The 23,040-nt window shown below is 39.4% G+C and overlaps 1 protein-coding gene across 1 annotated transcript in view; it reads left to right on the forward strand.

Moving 5' to 3' along the window:
• The window catches only part of LOC139728011 (ADAM 17-like protease), a 39,125-nt gene that overhangs the window by 10,498 nt on the left and 5,587 nt on the right, over window positions 1–23,040 (forward strand). Inside the window, exons 4-17 of the mRNA XM_071638977.1 lie at window positions 2,109–2,197; window positions 3,186–3,265; window positions 5,541–5,638; window positions 6,205–6,332; window positions 7,036–7,122; window positions 10,363–10,458; window positions 12,170–12,305; window positions 13,049–13,156; window positions 15,190–15,320; window positions 16,513–16,582; window positions 19,319–19,454; window positions 19,813–19,983; window positions 20,938–21,011; window positions 22,295–22,404. Coding sequence (XP_071495078.1) covers window positions 2,109–2,197; window positions 3,186–3,265; window positions 5,541–5,638; window positions 6,205–6,332; window positions 7,036–7,122; window positions 10,363–10,458; window positions 12,170–12,305; window positions 13,049–13,156; window positions 15,190–15,320; window positions 16,513–16,582; window positions 19,319–19,454; window positions 19,813–19,983; window positions 20,938–21,011; window positions 22,295–22,404 — 1,514 coding nt within the window. The remainder of the gene's footprint in view (window positions 1–2,108; window positions 2,198–3,185; window positions 3,266–5,540; window positions 5,639–6,204; window positions 6,333–7,035; window positions 7,123–10,362; window positions 10,459–12,169; window positions 12,306–13,048; window positions 13,157–15,189; window positions 15,321–16,512; window positions 16,583–19,318; window positions 19,455–19,812; window positions 19,984–20,937; window positions 21,012–22,294; window positions 22,405–23,040) is intronic.

Genomic DNA, 23,040 nt, shown 5'->3' on the forward strand with positions numbered 1-23,040 from the left:
ACTGTTGTTCATCAACAACTTCCACACCAATCAACATCCCTATTAGACACTCCTATATGAAGATGTGAAGGTAAATAAAACTGTAACTTTCACGTACAAGGGTATTGTACGTACACTACTGTAACTCTGTAGTTACTAAAAACCACTGACCTGACACTGTCGGTGTAACCAAACTTTAACGAATTTCAACTGTAAAGGATCATTTTTTTTCTTCAGAATTTACATTTCAACATACTTGTAGAAATTCACATGAAAAGATGTACACTTCACTGGATCACTTGAATTTGGTTTCAAATTATTGGACCAAATGCATTGGAAGTTTGACTATGAATGCAACATAGATGCCTGAAACTTTTGCCAAGCTTATGAAAATTACAATCTTTATCAAAATTCCTTAACCAAACTTAAAATGTAGGGCCCCTAAATATGATGAAAGAGGAGACTTTGCTATACAGTTAAATCAATGGGGACAAACAGTATTTGAATCGCAGCCATGAAATCTGGCTATGCAAATTTAACCTGGATTGTTGACGCTAGCTGCTCAGGAAAGTGACCTCTCTGTATCTATCTAGATTCTACATTTGCACATGAAATACTTTAAATTCTCAATACTGTGATGACAAAAAACTTACCACTACTTGCGATTCCCTGACTAATGACATTTGCTGCCTACTGCTGGGTCAGTTTTTAAGAAGCGATAAACTGACCCAGCAAATGTCATTTCGATTACGGCGTTATCATAATTTGACATAAATGAGAACTTAGAGAAGTTTTTCGCGGAATTATACATAGAAAAATAGGCCTACTTGTCGATGAAACGCAAAGGCCCTAGCAGTTAAAGATAGATTAGAAAAAGTCATTCCACTTCAATCATTGATTCATGTAATAGACTTCTAACGTTACTTACACATCATCTGGATCTGGATTCCTTGAAGTTGTTGACTTGGTCAGCTGGGGTTGCTTGATTGGCGTAAGCCGTGGCATTACAATTCCACCGTGCATGCCGTAACACGAATTTGCACATTCTAAATTCCTGCAAAACTGTTCATGCAACTCCAGCAAGTGGAAAGCAAATTTTTCATCGGCACGCTGACGCTGAAGCTTCCCCCTCTGCTCTGCCACTGGTCTCTTACTTGTCCTAAGCAGGGAGGTGAGAAGAAACCTCCCTGTCCTAAGCATGCTAAGAACACGTCTCTCTGCGTTCTCCACTCGTCGATAGCGTCAAACAAGTAGATACGTTTTACTCGAGTTGGACGGCTGTTTTGATCTCCATTGTGAGGTTTCATTACTAAACCAAAGCCAAGGCTAATCCGAAACAGTACACGCATACCACACACATTATTGATATTGACATACCGGTACCGACGACTTTATACCAACTTTGTTATGTTCCGATCCGGCCCAACATACTGTAACACAGCTGACGCAGCAGACAATTGCCAATGAGATCAAAACAACCCGCCATATGGCCATGACCATTGCAACTTGCTATACATGAAGTTTAGAGTTTTAATATTTCTTCATCAAAGCATATTTATAAATACCAAATATTAAACAACGTAATATATGAATGATTTAAAATATTGTTATATAATATTTTCAGACATTTTAAAATATTATTGCTTAGATTGCTGAAATTGGCACCATAGTGCAAATAAACAGAGACTGCAGCCAGATACGTACGTACGTACACCACACAGCTCTACTGTTGTGTCGCGACGGGGACCCGCAGGAGAGATTTTCATGCACATGGCTGTTGTGCGGTTTTGTGCGTGCACCCATTCGGCCCCATTCGGTAGGTATTCGGGCGTCCATGTTGAAATTACAGTGGACGGCTCGCACGGCTCTCGTGCCCCATCTGGTTTTCGCTGGTGCGCTGCGTAGCGTCGTGTTCGGCATTCGGTACGTACGGGGGTACAATAACGGGAGGAGCAGCTTGTCGTGCTTTTCTACTGAGCTGCGAATCGCCTGCGACGACCGATTGCCTTTAATGAAAGAATAGATGATACTTTCATTCATTCTCAAAGAAATTTCAATGAGTTACATTGATTGGTTAATATGTCAATTTGCTTACTGGTACTCTTTCTTCTCCCCTGTTTCTCTGGCAGATGATCCTGATAGTATTGTCAAAGTTCATATGGCAGAGGATGAGATCACAGCCAAAATATACACACAGGGAGAGCAGTATAATATAGAGGTATGACATTGGACAAGTGTTATCATTCTTTTTCTCCCTTTTTTGTTTCAACTTAAAAACATTGCTTTCAAATACTCATTAAATGTTCTATGTGTATGCTGCATTGTGGTTTAGGATGATTGTGATATAATGAGGGATACAAAGTTATTGAATGATGTTGAGGTTTCTAAGAACTTTATGTAAATCCACAAATAAAGTGATGTCTTATAAATGGAACACTCACTTCTAGTTGCAGAACACTTTGCAGGTGAAAGCCTGATGGACTTTGGTACACATAGCACATTCTGACTAGATTTGAACTTATTTTCCCAACTGGTGTGAGTTTACTTTCTTTTGAGGGCCTCTGCTCAAGACTGTTTTTTTTCAAAGGGGGTTTGGTTTTTAAAAAACTTTTATAAATTCATGTAATTTGTTCAACCTTCATTTGAATTTGATAGCATAAATCTAAATCATGGTTTTTGTCGGGAGCTTTCGCTGTTGCGTGAATTTCAATAAATCCAGTCATTAATCAATTCACTGCATTGAACACTATTTGATGATGAATGAGGAATGGTGTTCCCCTGCATGATAATCATTAGTAATGTCTTGAAAAATGTTCATTCTGCATCACACATACCCTACTTTGAGGTCCTGCTTCCCTATTAAAATCACATTTCATTATTAACTGCCACAGTAAGTTGCTCAGTTCTGATCATTGTGCAGGTTTGAGAAATGTATTCTAATGCCCTTAAATATCATTTGGTATTGATGGTCCATTTTGCCAAACTTAAAAAATGTTCTTATGTTGGAGAAAAGCCCAGAATGTCCCCCTGTCAGAACACATTACAGACGGTCTACTACTGCATCACATACCTTGTCTTTATAAAATCCTATAGCTGACTGGGTGTATGGCAAACCTACAATGTATGTTGTATGGCAAACCTACAATGTATGTTGTATTGCAAGTTGTTGCTAATTTACAGTGTGTGAATGTGTTCATTTATGGCAGCCATCGTGGAGGCATATCAGTGAACCTCACAACTTCAGCATGATTGCCTACCGCAGCTCAGATGTCAAGAAAAATTCAAGGTGAGCTGAAAACATGACTGTATTATCTCACATTAGGATGATGAAAATGTTAAGGATAATATTTGGTATTATGTTATGATGGATGTTTTGGTAATGTTATTAGTCTCATTACTTACACATTAAATATCAATAAAGGTCTGATTATGCTCTTTGTTTAATTAGAAAAGGTTTGTAGCATGGTCATGCTGTCATTAAGGAAATCAATGTTTACCTTTTGTTACCTGACTGTTATGCTGGTTTTGCTATTGAAATGTTATTGTGTTTTCTAGTCTTTTTGTATGAATAGCACCAGTGCGCTTTGAAACACCAGTATGAAGCGCCATATAAATGCAATTATTATTATAATTACCTTTTGTGATTTGTTTCAACTTGAAAGATTGTTCTTGTTGCTAGTGTTGGCATTATTACATGCTGTCCAGTGTTGAAATGAAAAGCCAATCTAAAATGTTTGGTTGTCAAATAAGAATTGTACACACACACAATGCCAGATACTTTAATGCTTCATTTCAATCAAATGTACCATTGTTGTTCCTGTTGTTTTATATGATGAAGTAAATGCACATCAAGAAAAATTACTCGGCAAGAAAGATAACAGCACCCACTGTGTCTTTTGACACAGAAAAAACAACAACAATAGATATGAGAGCTCAATGTTTCCAATCGTCAGAATGAATCAAACTCTTTTGCACCTAGAAGTTTCTTTTGACAGCCATCTCTACCTGCTGAAGGTAGCTGTAGATTTCACACTTGCTAGCATATGTTTAATCCTTTGTGTGCCTTGAGTGCCACATAAAACCCCATGATAATGGCTTTGTATACACTGGCCAAAGTCCCTGGCACTAGAAGGGTTAGTCATTTGAAGCAACTTGAATTTTACACTATATACAACATATCATTGGTTATTGCACTATACCTTGTAGAGTGATACAGGAATGAACCCAAAGAAACACACCAGAACACCATACATGGATGGAAGGCAGTTCAAATGCACATTAACTCTTAACGTGCCATGGTAGATGTATTTTTTTCGCGTTGGGAAAATCCGCAGCGAGCGCACCGTCTGCGCGATGTGTATGGATCAAAAGTCTCATTGGTAAACCAGCTAGATGTATTTTTTTCGCGTCGGGAAAATCCGCAGCGAGCGCACCGTCTGCGCGATGTGTATGGATCAAAAGTCTCATTGGTAAACCACGCGTGTGTATGCTATTGAATCTGCGTGTATTGTCTATGCGATTCCACTCGCATTGTTCCGCTTGGACGCTGTCCTGCGGGAAGCTGCTTTGATTTTGTTCCTCAAAGAGGGTCAGCTTTCGTTCGTCGGTCAAGTTTTTCATCCTTTTGTTTTGGTGAACGTCACTTATTGTCCCCACGCTATAGCACAGGAATTGCATGCAGACAAAGGCCTGCCGATTTCAATAGAGTACCCCTCCCCCCCCCCCCCCCCCCCACCCGCCCGTGGTCCGCTTAGACAAAAAGAGGATTAGTAGGTTCTTCCATCTCAAGTTGACAAAAGACACTCTTGAAGGGCCCTGGACAATTACTTTAGTTTCAAATACAGGATCTGGGACTAAAGGACTCAGATTTGGGAATGAATTACTGAGGCAGAAAGAGAAATTGCTAAGACAAAATGAAGTGCTAGTATCTTTGGAATCATACAATTCTAGAAGGCAATTTTCTTATCATTTGAAAGAGGAGATCTTGCTCTAAAACTTCCTCACAGAGTCAAGGGAGCGTTCTATTGAAGAAAAAACACGACTGACTCTTTTTTTTTCCATACTACATAAAAATTTCTGATTATTTTTTTGATGTATCAATTATTTCTGCAATATTTCAGGTTCAGATAGATATTGTGGCAAACTGACTGCATGACACGAAAGAACAAACATTTCTTGATATATGCTGTGTAGAACTCAATTCAAAACAGTCAATAGTTTCAGAGATATGGCGGTTTTAAATTTCACTGTCAGTCCAGTTTCGAAACGTTCTGGCGTTAAGTGAAAACCTCTGGCACGTTAGGGATTTTGGGCCTGGCACATTAAGAGTTACAGGGCCAATATCCCCCTCAGGCCTTCCCCCACCACCCCCCCCCCCCCCCCCCCACACACACACACACACACTAACGCACACACCAACACACACACACTAACACACACAACCACACATACTCACAAACATGAACTTGCCCATTGAAGCTGGCATTCACTTTAAGCTGGACATTGAAGGTAATGTTCATTTGATGCTCTTTGCTATTGTTTGTCTCCTTTGCCCACCATAGCTCTGTGTATTGCCCACATGACCATCACTTGCCAAAAGGTCTCAAGTACGAGAAGACACCAGAACAGCTCAGCGGTCAAAGATATGTGCACAAAAGCAGTAAGTCCTCCCAAGTTGTTTGCTACAGTGGACTCCTCTTATAACGAAGTCCTCAGGACCGGCAATTTCCTTTCGTTATATCAAAATTTCGTTATAACCAAACAAATAAACAATAGAAATACATAGAGTGGATAATGTTTCGGCCTGAATTTGTACTTCGTTGTAACTGGAATTTCATTTTAACTGTGTTCATTATAGTGGGAGTGCTCTGTACTGCATCTTTGGTTGTGTTTTCTCACATTTCTTGTGTTGTGGCACATGCTTATTGTCAAAAAAAAAAAAAAGCTCAGGGTGATACAGGATAACCCTGGACAACCTCTTGAAGTAAAAAGCAAAAATTCAACAGTTTGGATGATCAGTGAAATATTAGGATGATGTGCAGTACATGTACGATGATACAACAAGTCAGAAGAGCGAGAGGGAGAAAGAGAGAAAAAAACAAACCAGGAAGGTAAAAAGATACAGAGAGAGAGAAAGTAGAAAACCCCAACAACACAAGATAGCTCATATTCAGCTGTACTGACTATGTGGTGTCTCTTTGCATACTATCCTGTGACTGCTTCCAGATACATCTCACTCCCGCCAAAAGAGGGCGCCACCTCGCTACCATCGCTGCCCACTCTTGCTCACTGCAGACTTCAGGTTCTACCAGGCCATGGGGCAAAGTAACATGCAGAAGACCATCAACTACCTGGTGAGGGGGATACCACTTATTGCTTTGTCAGAGATTCCAGTTGTTTCTTCTTCTTTTTTTCTTTTTTCTTTTTTTTTTGGTAGTATTGCAAGGTATGTACTGTGTTTTGTTTGTTTGTTTTTTGCCAAATGTGTTGCAGATTTCATGAAAAATACTGTTTTTTTCCCCAGATTGGACTATTAAACATGTCATTTTCAGGAAAGATTTTACACCAAAAATGTTCCTCTTTAGTCCACAGACTACTGTAGATACAGTAGATGATAGCCATATATGCTTTGTTACTCTACAAGATGATAGGTAGAAATGTATTTAAATCCAGACAAATTAGAGGGAAACAAATATGCATTCATTCCTGTCCCATGTTCTTGTCATATCTTGACCAATCCAGTGATTTTTATGGCTTTAAAGAAACAACAGTATCAGGTGAAGAGAAATTGCAAAGCATTAACTGTACAATTGATACCAAGCCTGGACTCACGAGGTGTAACTAAATGACCCAATGAAGAAACAAACATATCAACGAACCCCCCCCCCCCCCATCCTATGACACTTTGCATTCACTTTGAGTACTGCTAGGCACATTTTTTATGGATACCAAACATAGAAATGACCAGCAGCAAGATCTGTGTGTCTTAGCTATCTCTTAATGTCCATTCTGTATCTTACAGTGTATCTATCTCTTATTGTCCATTCTGTGTTTCAGATCAGCTTGATTGACCGAGTAGATGAGCTTTACAAGCATACCGAATGGGAGCCTGGATACTCTGGGTTCCAGTTTGAAATCAAAGAGGTATGCTTTACACAAGAGCTGTGTAGTTGTATGCTGATATTTAATCTTCCTCATTTTTAAAAAGGACATCCAGTCTCATTTTTTGTACCTACCCCAGCCATCATCAAATGAAATTCTTAGGGCTAAATTTACTCCAAGCCAAGCGGTACCCATTTCAACATGATACGCGAGAAATGTATGTTGCACCTCATTATCATGATTATAAATATTACAGATGTGACCATGCATCACAAAACCAACAAAAAGTTGCATGCCCTGACTTTATGTAGACCAGATTTTACAGTATACAGTAGAACGGGTCAACCTGGTCAATCTTCAATTTTTAAGTTTTCTTATTGAGCAATCTTACATAATTCCAAAGTGTGGGATCATGGAAACAATAGCAAAATGTGCATTGTTTGCACTTTTTTATTTAGTAGATTTAGTAGAATACTGTTATTAGCTATGTCTTTAATACAGGCCTCTTTTCTATTAAAAAAAAAAGAAAACAAACTTTACACACTCTTCACTTTTAAAATGTTTCTTTTTGAAAAAGATGATGGTTCTGCTTTGAAAGTTTGTGTTAGTCATGAATAGAATGTTCTAATGGAATGCACAAAGTTTCAGCTCAATCAAATAATGCATTCACTGCTGTTGCTATTGGGTTTTCATCCTGCTTATTGTCCCATTCATTACACAGAGCATACATGTAGCTGGGTGAGATTATGCACTTTAATAGACCCTACAAAACATCAAAGTTAGCATTAGTCATGAATAGAATGTTCTAATGGAGTGCACAAAATTTCAGCTCAATCTAATAACTCATTCACTACAGATGCTATTGAGTTTTACATCCTGTTTTAGTCCCTTTCATTACACAGCTCAGCTTAGTGAGATTAAGCACTTTACTACCCGAGAAACATCATAGGTAGTATTAGTCATGAATAGAATGTCCTAATGGAGTGCACAAGATTTCAGCTCATCTGGTAATCCATTCACTGTGGTTGCTATTGAGTTTTGTGTCCTGCTTTTTGTCTCATTCACTACATAAAGCATAGCTTGGCAAGATTAAGCACTTTAATAGACCCTACAAAACATCAAAGTTAGTATAAGTCATTACAGAGCTGCCAACTAGTACTGATTTTCAGTAATTTCTACTGAAATTGGAAAAGAATACTGAAGGTTACAAGCAAATTACTGATTTTAGAAATCATTGTCTGTGATATATTCTATTACACTGTTGAGGATTACTGATTTTCACTCCGAAAAGGTGCAAATTACTGATTTTCAGCCATCAAAGTACTGAAAGGCTTTTACAAAAGTTGGCAGCTCTGTCATTAATAGAATGTCCTAATGGAGTGCACAAAATTTCAGCTCAATCTGATAATCCCTTCAATGTGGCTTCTATTGAATTTGACATCCTGCTTTTTGTCCCATTTAGTACACAGCTTGGTGAGATTACAATGTATTCAAATCACTTGAATAGACCCTAAACTTCAAAGCCTATTTCCTCAGTACACACTTTTCTAGAGTGTGTCCTTTATTCCATTATGTAGATAAGTTGATAGGAAAGTGCATTTGTATTGAGTTATACACCATTTTAAAGATCAGAGCATGCTCTTTCAGAATCTGCCCTGACCTGAAAATCATGTCTGGCAACTTTTTGATGGTTTTGTGATGCAGGGTCACAAATGTTCATGATAGCCACTCGAGTCCAAGCAAACACATTCCCAGCAGGATGTAAAAATAATATCCACAAAATGTGCTGGGGAGAGCACAAAATGGTACCATGTCAATAACAAATCAGCTATGAGCAGGTGCCGACTGTTAGTCCATGGGCCAGGCCAGATATTGGTACCATCTGAGGTGGCAAAACCTTTTTGGTGTCATTTTGTTTGTCGGGCATAGATATGCTTATCAAGCTATGATAGCATTTCCAAATGAGTAGCTTAGTCATAGTAAATGAATTTTTAACCAATTTGGTCTCGTTGTTATATCCCTATACTTCTGAATCGAAACTAACCGCTATACAAAGAAGAGCACTGTCTTCTGTATGTTCCATAGAGCTGTAAAATGCAGCTCTGTGGTATGTTCACAGGTGTTCTGTTGTAAACGCGGTGCGCTTAGTCTTTATTCAAGGCAGCGAAAGGAATATCCAAAGGTTATGATGTCCACAGCGCTCAGTCTTTATTCTAGACGGCGAAGGGAATATCCAAAGCGTATGATACAGTGTATATCCTTTTATCTAAAAACAACAACAACAAAAGCAATTCCTCGTTAATTTTACCGTATCTTTCAATTATTTATCATTTTCCGACGAAAACGCTACGGTGAAAACGCTGATACCACGCCAATGTCGCTTTATTTCCCTCCAACAATATAAGATAATGCAAAAACAATGTACCGATACACTACGACACATTATAATGAATGATATTGTCAATGAACAGAGTGATTTTTGTTTAAAACTGATGTATTTGTTGATAGGGTAGTATAAAAACAGTATAGATAATCCCTTTTATGAGGAACTTTGGATATGATAACGGTACATTGGTCTAGATAAAGACTAAGCGCACCGCGTGACAGCTGTGGACATCATAACCCTTTGGATATTCCCTTCGCTGCCTTGACTAAAGACTAAGCACACCGCGTTTACAACAGAACACCTGTGGACATACAGAAGGCAGTGCTCTTCTTTGTATAGCGGTTTAGTTTCGATTCAGAAGTATAGGGATATAAAAACGAGACCAAATTGGTTAAAAATTCATTTATTATGACTAAGCTACTCATTTGGAAATGCTATCATAGCTTGATAAGCATATCTATGCCCGACAAACAAACTGACACCAAAAAGGTTGTGCCACCTCAGATGGTACCAACAACCCATTTTTCGGGTCTTGGCCCATGGACTATGTGTTGTTGGGACATTGCAAATCTCTCTACCTCCTTTTAACCCTTTGAGTGCCCTGTACTTTGTAGTCTTTGTAACTTGATAGATTAGTTAACACTCAATAGGTTAATCACCAAAAAGCTTGATATTATTTTGTGCAACAGGCACGTGGTATTAGAGGGCTATGTATTAAAGCAGTGATGTTTACAGGCATTGATATTTGTGTTTTATCGAACTCCCATGCTGGTTGGCAATATAAAATAAAAGCAATCTGTTGAATTGCCAATTTGGTGAATGAAGGGAGATTTGTTATTTCGAGGTGATGAGAACGGCATCTTGACAGTGATGTTGTCTTCATTTTGCTCCTCCAGATCACCGTCCATGAGCATGCGTCTCCATCCTCGGACAAGAACTACAACGTTCTGAGGACGGAGGAAGATCCGTGGGGGGTACAAGAACTCCTGGAGGTAACGTCTTTCCCCCTCCAAGCAGATTGGACAAACTTGCCCCGGTTTTGTCTGCATATATGCACTCAGGTCACGTTCTGTCTTTATCCAGGGGTATTTTTTGTTGGAAGATTTCTTCGCTTTACATCATGTGACCAGCACATTGAAGCCTTGCAGTAGTGAACCGTGACTCTAGTGACCACAAATCAGTAAAATTTAGAAACTTTCAACTCTTTCAAAGCTGAATTATAGTCAAGAAAAAAGGAGTAACAAGGTAAAAGCAGACAAATAACTCCATTGAATCGTATGGGAACTGCGACGCGCGCGAGACAACCGGAAGTGACAATGGCACCGAGGAATCCCACAGTGCATCTGTGACAGGGCTCTTCAGCGTGCACAGAAGTTTTCTGCACATTGGCGAAAGCGAGAATTGACTTGAGACCCTAATCATGCTTATCAAACCACCAACTACCTTTCTTGTGGCTAAAAAATAATTGTACCACTCCCACACACTTGTGTTTTATGTCATTGTTCATATTTTTGTAACTTTTGTTTGATGTAATTTCATTCTAACTTTGTATGAAACGATTGAAATTGAAATTGAAATTGATCAGGTGTATTGCCATCAAAAACACACAGACAGGTGAAAAGTCCGAAGACTTGTACTTCCCGTTTGTGAAATGATTGGGAATTTGCACAATGTAGCATTAAATTCCTAAATTTTTTTTGGTAAGATTAGTTTGTGTCACCAGAATTATACTTTGAGTCAAAAGGGGTCTAAACTTTCAATCCTAGCAGAATCTTCGTCAGAGGCAAAATGACAAACATGCAGGGAAAGCAATCACATTTAGATATAGGACTACACACAACAAGCACAGTCAGGGGAGAGCTAAGGACATAGAACAAAGAAAACAAAAGGGAAGGGTTGGAAGTCATGGGCAAGGAGCCCAACAGGTAAAGGGAGGGGGATTAAAGCAGGAGAGTGGACAGACAAAAGGCAGAGGAGGGTCAGTGATGATCCCAAGGATCATGGGGGCAACCTGTGAAGGATAAGGATGAATAGGGAGGCAACATCAAACAAGATAGGAACAACAGAGGGATAAAGAATAGGAAAAGAGTGAAATAAGTATTTCACTCTTTCCCTTTTCTTTATCCCTCTGTTGCATGGTATGTGTGGTCATGCTGATCCCTGTTGATAGTGTGGGGTGAAACACTATCCGTTTGATAATACATTAAATGGAAGTCCCACATATTAGAGAACAACAGCTCATGCTTGTGAGAGATTTCTCTTCATTTTGTGATGAAGAGGAGGATGCAAACTCTCTCAATGTGTCTATCCCACATAAAACACACGCCCTTAAGAACTGGAGAGTGATACAATCTCCTTGTAATTCATGCCAGTTGACTGGCAGTAGTCAGCAGCAGGTATCAGCTATTCTCATGTGATTTGAATGAGTCTGATTGTCTATCTATCCATCCATCCATCCATCTGTCTATCTACATCTATCTATCTATCTATCTATCTATCTATCTATCTATCTGTCAATCTATCTATCTATCTATCTATCTATCTACCTATCGATCTGTCTATCTATCTATCTATCTATCTATCTATCTATCTATCTGTCTATCTGTCTATCTATCTACACTCTATCTATCTACCTATCTATCTATCTCTCTCTCCCTTTTATACCATCCAAACCTTAATGTTTTCTCAATTGCCACTGGGCAGGTGTACAGTAAAGAGGACCACAGCAAGTACTGCCTGGCCCATCTATTCACCTACCAAGACTTCTCAAATGGAGTCCTGGGCCTGGCCTACATTGGTACCCCAAGGAATAATGCTGTTGGCGGCATTTGCACATCAGGTATCTAATTTATATGTTGTACACTGGACCTCCTCAGAATATGTTTGATTCTATTTATAATATTATTTATTTTAAAAAAAGATGGGGAGCACAATGGCACATGATATAATGCAAACCATTACAAGATTATGGCACAAATGCATGCTTAACCCATTGAAAACGAGTCCCAAGAATACGTGGGCAGGTTTCTATGGGAAATGCTTGTTATTGTTATAGCAAAATCAGTCCGTCCTCAACAGGTTTAAGTGGGTTCGCTTTCAGAAACACAGTAATGGTGATTGCTATAAAACTTCTGCAGCTTCCAAGATATGATTATTGCCATGGATTGAATACATATTAACAATCGTTACCCTCCAAGTGTAAGAGGCTAAATGCTTTTAATGTGTCTGTATTTCAAACTGTATACCAGGTATGTCGTTAGTACTTGTAGTTCATCTAAAACAGGATCTCTTGTAGTACCATGCTGTCAGTGTGTTTATTAGCCTAGGTGGTTTTGAAGCTTCTCTGCACGTTTATGTTAATGCACTCTCTGTTGGTTGTTCATTGAATGATTTCTTCCAATTTCCAAGAATGTTTCTCTCTCCCTGCCTCTCTCTGTCTATCCTCAAAAGACAAAGATAACAGAGCATTTATTGCCTAAAGGTGGCTATGCAAACCCTCTTTGGCTTTTTATGCACTTGAACCACTGTCCTGAAATCACTTTCCACCTGATACCATTTGTTTCTTGCCTTCCTTTGCATCAGTGTACTATTCAAGCAACGGCAAGCAGTACCTCAATACTGGCCTGACGACCACCATCAACTGGGGGCGCCGTGTTCTCACAGAGGAGGCAGATCTTGTCACTGCACATGGTGAGGTCACTTGATATATCTACATAATAGCAAACCATCAAGGTTAAAGGTCAATGGCTACCATTCTGGATCTTCTGTCACGTCACATAAGCAGTCAACTCAATGTTTGGAATTCATAAATTTGCTAGTTTGTATAGAAGGCAGTTGCTGTCAGATACTTGAGATCCCCTTTCATATTATTAGTCTTGCTTTCATGTTTACATCCAACATGTTTTCTTAATTAATAAAATTCCAGACAAATTTAAGCAGTCTCTGGCAGTTCAGTATATTATGTTACGGTTGCAATTGTGTCAGTGTGATGATGTAGAAAGTACTAATTTGTGCTCATACAAAAAGCACCTAATATATAAATATCATGTTCAGGTGGATTCATGTTGACCTTATGTGACCGTGCTTCACAAAACCAACAAAAAGTCACACACACTGATTTTGTGTGAGGACTCAAAATGGGTGAAATGGGTCAACATAACCAATTCTGAGTTTCTCATATTTTCTGAAAGAGCAGGTCTTCTTCTACATTATGCCAAAGTTTTGGATTGTACAAAGAACAGGAAATTGTGTTAGTAGCAGTTTTTCTCAAGCACTTTTGTTGTTGTTGATAGAATAGTGTGATTGGGTGTATTTTATAGATTTCCCTTTCTATTTCTTAAAACCCAGTATACACCCTTCACTTTCAATGCTAGTAACTGTAGAAAGGATGATGCTGCTACTTTGAAAGTTGGCATTAATCATGGACAGAATGTGTGAGGAAAGCATGCTCAATTTCAGCTTAATCTGATAATCCCTTCATTGTTGCTCCAGTGGTTACATCCTGTTTTTTGTCCCATTCATTGCACAGCTAGCAAGCTTGGTAAAGATTAAGCGCTTGAATAGTCCCTGTACTTCAGAGCCTCTTTTTTCAGTTCACACTTTTCCAGAGTGTGTGCTTTCTTTTCAATATTTTATAGATAGGTTGTGAGGCCATTTGAATTGAGTTATACATCATTTTAGAGCTTAAAGTCTGCTCTTTCAGAACCTGCTCTTAACTAAAAATTCATGTCTGCCAACTTTTTGTTGGTTTTGTGATGCGGTTTCACATATATAGTGGTTTAAAAAAACAAATCCTTTGCCTCCCCCCCCCCCCCCAAAAAAAAGAAGAAAAATGGGGGGGGGGGGGGGATAATAGTCAGATAGTGCAATGTATGTATTTCTGAGATTGACATGAGTATGTACATGCTATCAATACATCAGGCTATTGTGGGTTGATGAAGAGTGGTACTTTTCAGTGCTTACATGTGGGCTTCTTGTCAGCTACACATTTGCTGTTATTGTGGGTAACTAAGCAGTTGTACCAGTTTCGAACACTGGGTGGGTTGGGTGCACCCAAGGAGAGTGACAAGGGTTGTGTCTCTGTGTCAAGTCTATGGCATTAATGCACCATCATCATTCCCAGTGGGATAGACTGGTATTAACTGTTTCTGTTCCAGTGAGTCAGAAATGCACAGAGTTCACACCCTTTAATGGACAGGAAATAAATGTGGTGCATGGTCCCGGTGTTTTAGTCAAATGCGTACGCAGGTGCACGGCGCAAGTTTCCTATAGAGACCTATGCTATCGACTCCTCTTTGGCGCTTACGCTTAGGCCCACTTCCCCGAGTCCGAAGAAGTCCGATTCACTGTAGTCAGTGGTCCGATCACAGTTCGGCTCATGATTCGGCTGAGGGAGATGACAGCTTTAGCAAACTTCTTTTGTGATGTCATAATAACAAGCACTTATGCACGCACCCTGGCATTACTACAGACTGCGTGATGCGCAGAGAAGACAACGAAGGCAACGTTACATAGCAACACCTACGCACTTTACTCTTGATGACAGCTCAACTTCGGTAATCTTCGTATCAATGCTAATGGTGATCGACAGTATCATCAACAGTGCCCTCTACACTACCGGGACCATGCACCTTTAAGGCCCTGGAATCACTTTCAGTGGATGATGGTGCATTACAATACTTGTAGTTACAATCTTACATGCTCTTATTTCATCGTATATATAGAGCTCGGACACAACTTTGGGAGTGAGCATGACCCCGGAAACGAGGGTGACGAGTGTTCCCCTGGCAACGATCAAGGAGGAAACTACCTCATGTACCCCGCATCTGTGACGGGAGCCCAGCCCAACAATAAAGTAAGGACAATCACTGTACCTTCATCTCTACAGAATGAATTCTGCTAATGAATTAAAAATTTTTCTCCCCACATACAAGGAGAACAGTCTGAAGAGTGATGTGCTCATACACTGTACAAAATATTCCAAGTAAAGTCTAACTCATCATGTCTTCAATATTTTCACCCAGGGTAGCCTCATTTGTAGTCGAGCACTGTTTTTCGAGAATGTCCCTCATTCATGTGCTCAAACATACAGATGTAGAGCAATGGTGTACGACAATCCAACTATCAAAATCCAGACTGAGGAAAATATTAAATTTTACATCTTCTCCTTGAAAACCCCATGACGGATTTCACCACATTTGGCTAGGTATAGTGTAGCATCCCTAGGGGGATGGGATCTCGATTTGTTCAAAGGGGTACCATGCCCCCCTGCCCCCCCCCCCCCCCCCCCCCCCCCCCCCCAAAAAAAGGAATCATTAGGAATCTTCTTCTCTAGCACCAAAAGTGGTCAAGCCCAGTTAGTGGTATGAGAAAGTACATTGGTTTTATACTGTGGTTTCAAGTTTGTTCACATTAACATCTTCTTCTTGGAAACACATGGTCAAAGTTATCACCAAATTTAGCAGACAGAATCTTCACACAAGAACTTCCCTTGAGACTGCCCAGGGGATCTCAGAATCCGTAGCTTAGAGAATCTCTAAAAACAAAGAAGCAAACAGACTTCTACGAAATTGGAAAGACTCTGAGTAAATCACATTAGTGAATGTACTTTAAAGGTTATTTATGGCTGATCTAGAGGTGGCCCCGCTGGGGCCGGGGCTGAAATTGGGGACTGGTTTTTACGTTGTGATCTTCTCTTTGCAAGTGGCTAAATTATCCTCATGCTTGGCATTTACGTGTATTTTTGCCAGTGTGATGGAATACACAAATGGAAACCTTTCCCCCCTGGAGGCTGTTAACCCTTTCTGTGCCAGTGAGTCATGTGCACAAATCACACACACAGATCTATGGACAGTTACTTGATGTGGCGCAGAAGGTTAAAGCCGTACTTTCCTGTTTGCCACATGTTTGTTCTATATGTTCTGCAAGGATGCATGGAAGGTGAACTTGCAATGTTCAGTTGAGTGTGAGACGCCCAGGTCTCTTGTGCTTGTTCGAGTGAGCTGGTGCATGGCCATTACATAATGATTATCTTTTTCCCTCCACAGAAATTTTCCTTGTGCAGTAAACGTCTTATCCTGCCGGTCTTAAGGGCAAAGTCAGCCCGATGCTTCACAGGTAAGTGATTAAGTGATAGAGTAAAGTTGCTTGTTTCGTCAATTAGTGTGTCAAATATTTTCCATGATCGTAACATAAAGATGGAAATAATCCCCATTCTTTTTGCCTGCTTGTGAGTGCACAGTGACAGGTTCATTAAATCATAGGGCCCCTTACATACCAAACTGCCCTCACAAGCCGAGGTTGGTGTAAAATTTTGGCTTTGTTTTGTTTTGTGTTTTCCGACAAAGGGCAAATATCTTGCAAATGTCAGGTATTGTAACAGATTGATGTAATAAGGATACGTGATTGTGCTTCCACTTCAAATTAGTGCCACTCCTGCCCTGTCCTAGTATTTGTCATAAGACAGAGACAGTTTTGTGGCCTTCAGATGAGGTAGTATCACCTCAAAATCGATTGTGATATTTGGAATAAGTAGATGAAAGAATGAACGAGACATGAAACTCGGTCACACTGACGAGTTAGGTGATACGCCTGGGGTCATCAGATGTCGGTCATCTGTGATTGACAAAGAAAAGAATGTGATATAGGCACCTTGAAGTTATATTGAGCGTGCATGCAAAACGGTTTCTCTAACCACTCGGCCACGGGACATCCACGGAAACGGTAAGGCAAAAAAAAAAAAAAATGTATAGATATTACAGGGGGAAAAAGTCAATGCCCACTCAACAATCGTGGCCGCGTGAACATGTATTGCATTGCTAGACGGAAATGCGGCCTTGTAACGACTGATGTCGCTGTGCCATTTCTGGCAATTTCGGAAAAATATGTCCCGCAGACATAAAACCTATAATCGGCTGATTTTGATACCTTGCCTTTAATCACAATTTTCAGTGTGATGACGTCATCAAAGTACAAAACAATGACATGGACTTGAAAGACAATTGCTCAAAGTACAATACCTCCGTTGTCGCCATTACATACTATGATCGGTTTGACAGAGTCAGGATGCAACATTTTGCAGCAGTCGAAGCAATGTGGTCTCCAACACAAAACAGAGGGATATTGTGTGTGTGTGTGTGTGTGTGTGTGTGTGTGTATAGGTGCGTTTATATACGAACATAATTTCTACGTGGACGAATGTGTAATACACCGTTGGAGAAAAAAAAAGTAACATAGCTAGGTATTTTGTTTCGTGATCTTGTGGGGTTCGAACCCGCACGAGTGCAACCTCACGTCTCTGAGACGGCGCCTTTAACCACTCGGCCATACGTCTCGACGAGAAAATATGAGGAACGTAAACTTATGTATGTGAAAGATGAATCAGGAATCGATTCGTCCACATTCCATTCTCATTTTCATTTTTAAACTGCGAAATTGTCAACCTCATGAGGAGATTTCAAAGAACAAAATGCATGATTACTGCAGCTTATTGTCTCAGCTACAACATACTTAAATTTCAGAGGAAATGAAGCAAAATCAGCTGAGATAAAGGTGCTTAAACGTTGTCAAGTCAATGGATGGTTTTTAAAAAAATCACCTCCCATAGACATAACACGTAAACTTGTCCGATTTTGCATCTTTACTTTTAATCACAATTTCCAGTATGATGACGTCATCAAATTTCAAAACCATGACATGGACTTGAAAGGCAAATGTTCAAAGTACAAAATATACGAATTTGGGATAATATTGAGCTTAAACAACAGAGATACGAGCAAATGAATGTCAGAAACAGTACCTCAAAAAAATCAATTCCACTTTTTTTATTTAAAATGACGATATGATGACGTCATCGAGTTTTCCTGGCAATATTGATACTTGGAATGATATTTACAATTCATATGCTTTTGTAATATGCAATAGAAATATAGGGTCAACGGACGATTTAAAGAGCTGTGGCGAAATAAACAAAGACATGTTTTTTCACTATATTTGCAGAAAGACGCGCGCGCAGAATTTCAACTTTGACGCCAGTGTATTCCTTTGTTATAGGTCAAAATTGATCGGAAATCAATGGATATTGTTACTCAAAGTATCGGGAATCCAAATCAGTCAAAAAAATTGCATTTTCATGTTGGTTACGCCCTCTGCGCGCGAAATTGCGCGGACGGACGCGCACGCGAGAAAATGTTTGAAACGCTTAAAATTGTCTGAAACTTCGAGATTTCCCATTGGGAAGTCGTTTTGAGGCTTTTAAAATTTTGACGTGCGCATATGCGGGCGTAATGAAGACCTGGGTAACTAGCGTTAAAAAGTAAGATAGAGCGTGACCTGAACTTCATGTCCACCGAAAATGATGCAGAAATGACATCTAGTTATGAAGTTATGATCGATCATGTGACAAGGTCCGAAAATCACAAAATGGCGCCTAGATGACGTCATAGATATGTTACTGTCCTGAAAACCTTATTGTGGCTAGATATTGTTATGAGACATGTTGACTGAAAATTTCATGTCATTCCGTAATGTCATTGTTGAGATATTGACGACACAAAATTGTCCAGAAAGAAAGAAAAATTAAAAAAAATAAAGAGAGATTTTGACAATCACAATAGGTGATACGCTGATAGCGTATCACCTAATGAGTGAAAAATTGCAAAGGTTAATTATAAGGAAATGCTCTGTAAATGAATTTAAGTAAAGATGAAGGAAGCACTTTTATCAATTTAGTGATAACGATGCATATGAACAATCATCATATAAATGAGTAGATAGTTTGTAAAGAAGCAAGTAGATCAGTCTAAAAACAAACTAACAAGCAATCAAACATGCCTTCATTCTGTCCATGTACAGAGCCATCACAGAGTTCCCTCTGTGGTAACTACCGTCTGGAGAATGGTGAACAGTGTGATGTAGGGGTGATTGACTCCAACCACCCAGACCCCTGCTGTACCTCCACCTGTCAGCTAAAGCCAGGCAAGATCTGCAGGTGAGGGTGACTCCTCTGGCTGTGTCCATGAGTTTCCGCTTTGTGATCCTCTATTCTTTGTGTATTTCAGCTATATTCCTTCTTTTTTTTTGTGTGTGATGCCTGCATGTAATAGAGATGATAAGTAAGGATTATGTGCACATTAGTTTGGGCCTCAAAGAGTCAAAGTTGAAGTATTATCTTTTTCCTTTATATAGATACCTATCCTTTTTCATCAATTTTTGTTCAACATTGAATGGAATTTCACAATAAAATGAAAGTGAAATATGCTGTAGCTCACTTAATTCAGTTTGGTTGTTGAAAATGGTATTGCAAATTACACAATAGGGTAACCTTATGTTTCCCCACCCATCGACAGCGATCAAAATTCAGAGTGCTGCGAGAATTGCCAGTTCGCTCCCCCGACCAAGATCTGCAGGCAGAGTACGGAGCAGAATGCCTACTGTGACGCCCAGGCCAGTTGTCCTGGTAACAACTTCAATTGTCCCCCTCCCCGCCCGGTGCAGGATGGGACCGAGTGTATTGACAAGTAAGAGCAATCTTTTACCACTTTAGAGAGGACGGGTGTTTTAGAGAAGCTGAGTGATCTGTAATCTCAGAGACCTCATTTCCTTGTGTATGACAAGAGTTGTCTGTCTGTGTTTCTAGGTTCTATCCACTGTAAGATGCTCAAACCCATTTTGTGCCCTTGTCTTTTGTCTGTGTTTACATCAATGGGTGTTTTCTGTGCCAGTCGGCTCTCAAAGGGCACAAAGGATTAAGATAGCAAATAATTTCATCATGCTTGCGTTTATGTAAAATGATGTAGACTGCCAGGTAATGTGAAGTCAAGTGAAATCGGTTCTTCTCAGAATCTGTATGTAACTATGGCTCCAATGAACTTTGCCTATTTCTTATTGTATGCATGTGGAATATGTCATTTCCAATATGCTTGAATTCCAGGGGAGTGGTCTCAGAAATAGATCTTCATTCCTTTGCCAAATTTGAAATTGACATTCCTGCAAGCTGGATGGTCAGTCCTTTAAATTTTGATTAGTCAAGGCTACCGCACACTGTACGAACTTTTTGTCGCACGACTGACTAACTTTGGATCTGAAATAAATCAGTATAGCCTCGGAATAAACACGCTTGTTTATTTCAGATCCAAAGTCAGTTGATCGTGCGAACGATAGTCGTGTAGTTTGCGGTGGCCTTTAGGAACATTCAACTCTGAAGCATTATTTTTTTATTGAAAGCTGTGAATCTCCACCATCGAGATTTGACTGTCACCAAAAAAAAGGACAAAAAAAATAATAATAATGCAAGGTCACATTTCAGCAAAGTAGAAAGGGAATTTCTTTGTGAAGTGGACAATGAAATCAAATCTCATATTAACAGGTCATGTTGGCTCTCCATCTTAGCACACTTTCTGATTTCTGTAATGTATTTTCTTTTTGATTATGTTACCTGTACTTACGCCCTGTGCTTGTTTAACTCTTTGCAGTGGTACATGCGTGAACGGACAGTGCCAGGCGTTTTGCGAGGCCAGAGGTTTTACTTCCTGTATTTGCTCTTCTTGTGAGTTCACAAATACTTTGTCATATATTTGTGTTTGGTTTATATTCAGATGATGAGATGATAACTGTCATTGCTGATTCAGAGGAACATCTGACCATTTACCGTAGCAGTCTAAGTGTTTTAGACTTTTTAAAAGCAGTTGCACACATTTTAGCAGAAGTTCTTGTTGTTTGTTTTTTTTCCAAGAAAATCTGATTAGTTTAGCATTGCATCTGATAACACTTGTACACGCTACCCCTCCCGATGAAAATCAAACTACTTTCATGTTGCCTTACAATGGTCTAAAGTTGATTTACTCTTCTTCATTGTAAAATATGGAGTGTCATTCGTAAGCTTTTTACCGTAATTGTTGTAGATGATCAGATATAATATTGTCAAGAAGCACACAAGTTTTCTGATTATCACATTGCATGAAATATATCGCCAAAGTGTTTATTTCAATAGGCGTTTTCACATCAGCCCGATGTTTCGAAATAGCGCACTATTTTCTGACTTGGGAAATTAACCCGATCACGAAATAGCGCGCTATTTGATAATGTGAACACAAATTAGCGCGCTAATTGTATCGCTCCCATCGAGAAAATTTCTTGAGTCCAACTCGGGAAATATCTGAAATAGCGGGATAACATAGCGAACTAGCGCGCTATTTGATAATGTGAAATCACCTCAAGAAATTAGCGCGATGCATCCCATCATGCCTAGCGTGTGTGACCCGAAAGCGTGCGCTATACTGGTATACCCGACACTGTTTGTGCATGCTCAGCTGTCGAATTAGCTCGAAAATATTTTGGGCTATTTCTCTTCGGGCTGATGTGAATAGGAAATGAAATAGCGCGCTAATTTGCGATCGCGAAAAATATCTCGAGCTTGGTTTTTATCGGCTGATGTGAAAACACCGATTGGCTGTTGATGTCAGAATGAAAGAAAGAGATTATTCAGGTGTAAAGATTAAACAAAAACAAAAACAATGTTAATGCCACTGGAATGATGTACAGTGTAGTGAGAAGTTGTTTTTGAGTATTGCACAATTTGCAATATGTGGGACTGAGTTGTACAGAAAGATAGCAAATGAAACAGAAAATATTTACCTAGACACTACTGATAAATGATTGTGCTTCTATGCTTGGATTATCCTGCTTATTCTGCTGGTATGATTGTATGAACAGCAAAGAGACAACAGCAACACCCGTGAAATATTATATTCCAAACTCCACTCAAACAAAAAGCGAGAGAATCTATCAGTCTGACTTCCCTTTCTCTCCCTTCTGGTTTCTATCATTCAGTGGAGCTCTCCTGCTATTTCTGCTGCTTACAAAATGACGAGTGCCTCCCGTTTCCCCCGACCATTCCGGTCCCAAACGGCAAGCCATGCGAGTCGGGCGTGTGTCAGGAGGTAATTAAGTTCTGTTATCAGTAAGGATTGCACTGTGCAGCTGCTCATCATTAGTAGCTGTATACTTGAGTCATTGTTTTTCAGTCACAGCAGCTTTCCTAATCAATTAATTGTGTGTTATGTTTTATTAATAATTATTTTAATTCATAATTTTCCCTAGGGCACAATGTGAGATCCTGCTCTTGCATGTCCAAACAATTCGCTTGTAATGTGGCGCTGTTCTGAAATATCTCCTGCCGACTACAATTCTATTAAAATCATGATCAGTTCCCATGATCCTGTAATATTAGTGTTCATTGTCGTTTCAGACTTATGATCATGTCACTGTGGTTTTTAAAGTATAAAGGCATTTACATGGAAGAAGTTGACAAAATGTCAAATGTTACAGTGTTGTATGAAATGCATTAAGTACTTTGTGAAAGTTGAGATTATGCACAAATATACATTCATACATTTACACACATTGTATGCATATGAGCATACATACACACACATGCATACATATTTCTCTGAATATTATGATACATTCATACACTGTACATGTACGTACAGCTGTACATACATTCTTGAGTACTTACTACGTACAAAGGATTATACATACAAGCATACACACACACATATTATACTGTATTTCTC

This window comes from Diadema antillarum, unplaced genomic scaffold (genome assembly GCF_040938485.1).
Source record: "Diadema antillarum isolate AM-2024a unplaced genomic scaffold, OU_Dant_1.0 seq00000161_RagTag, whole genome shotgun sequence".
Lineage (NCBI taxonomy): Eukaryota > Metazoa > Echinodermata > Echinoidea > Diadematoida > Diadematidae > Diadema > Diadema antillarum.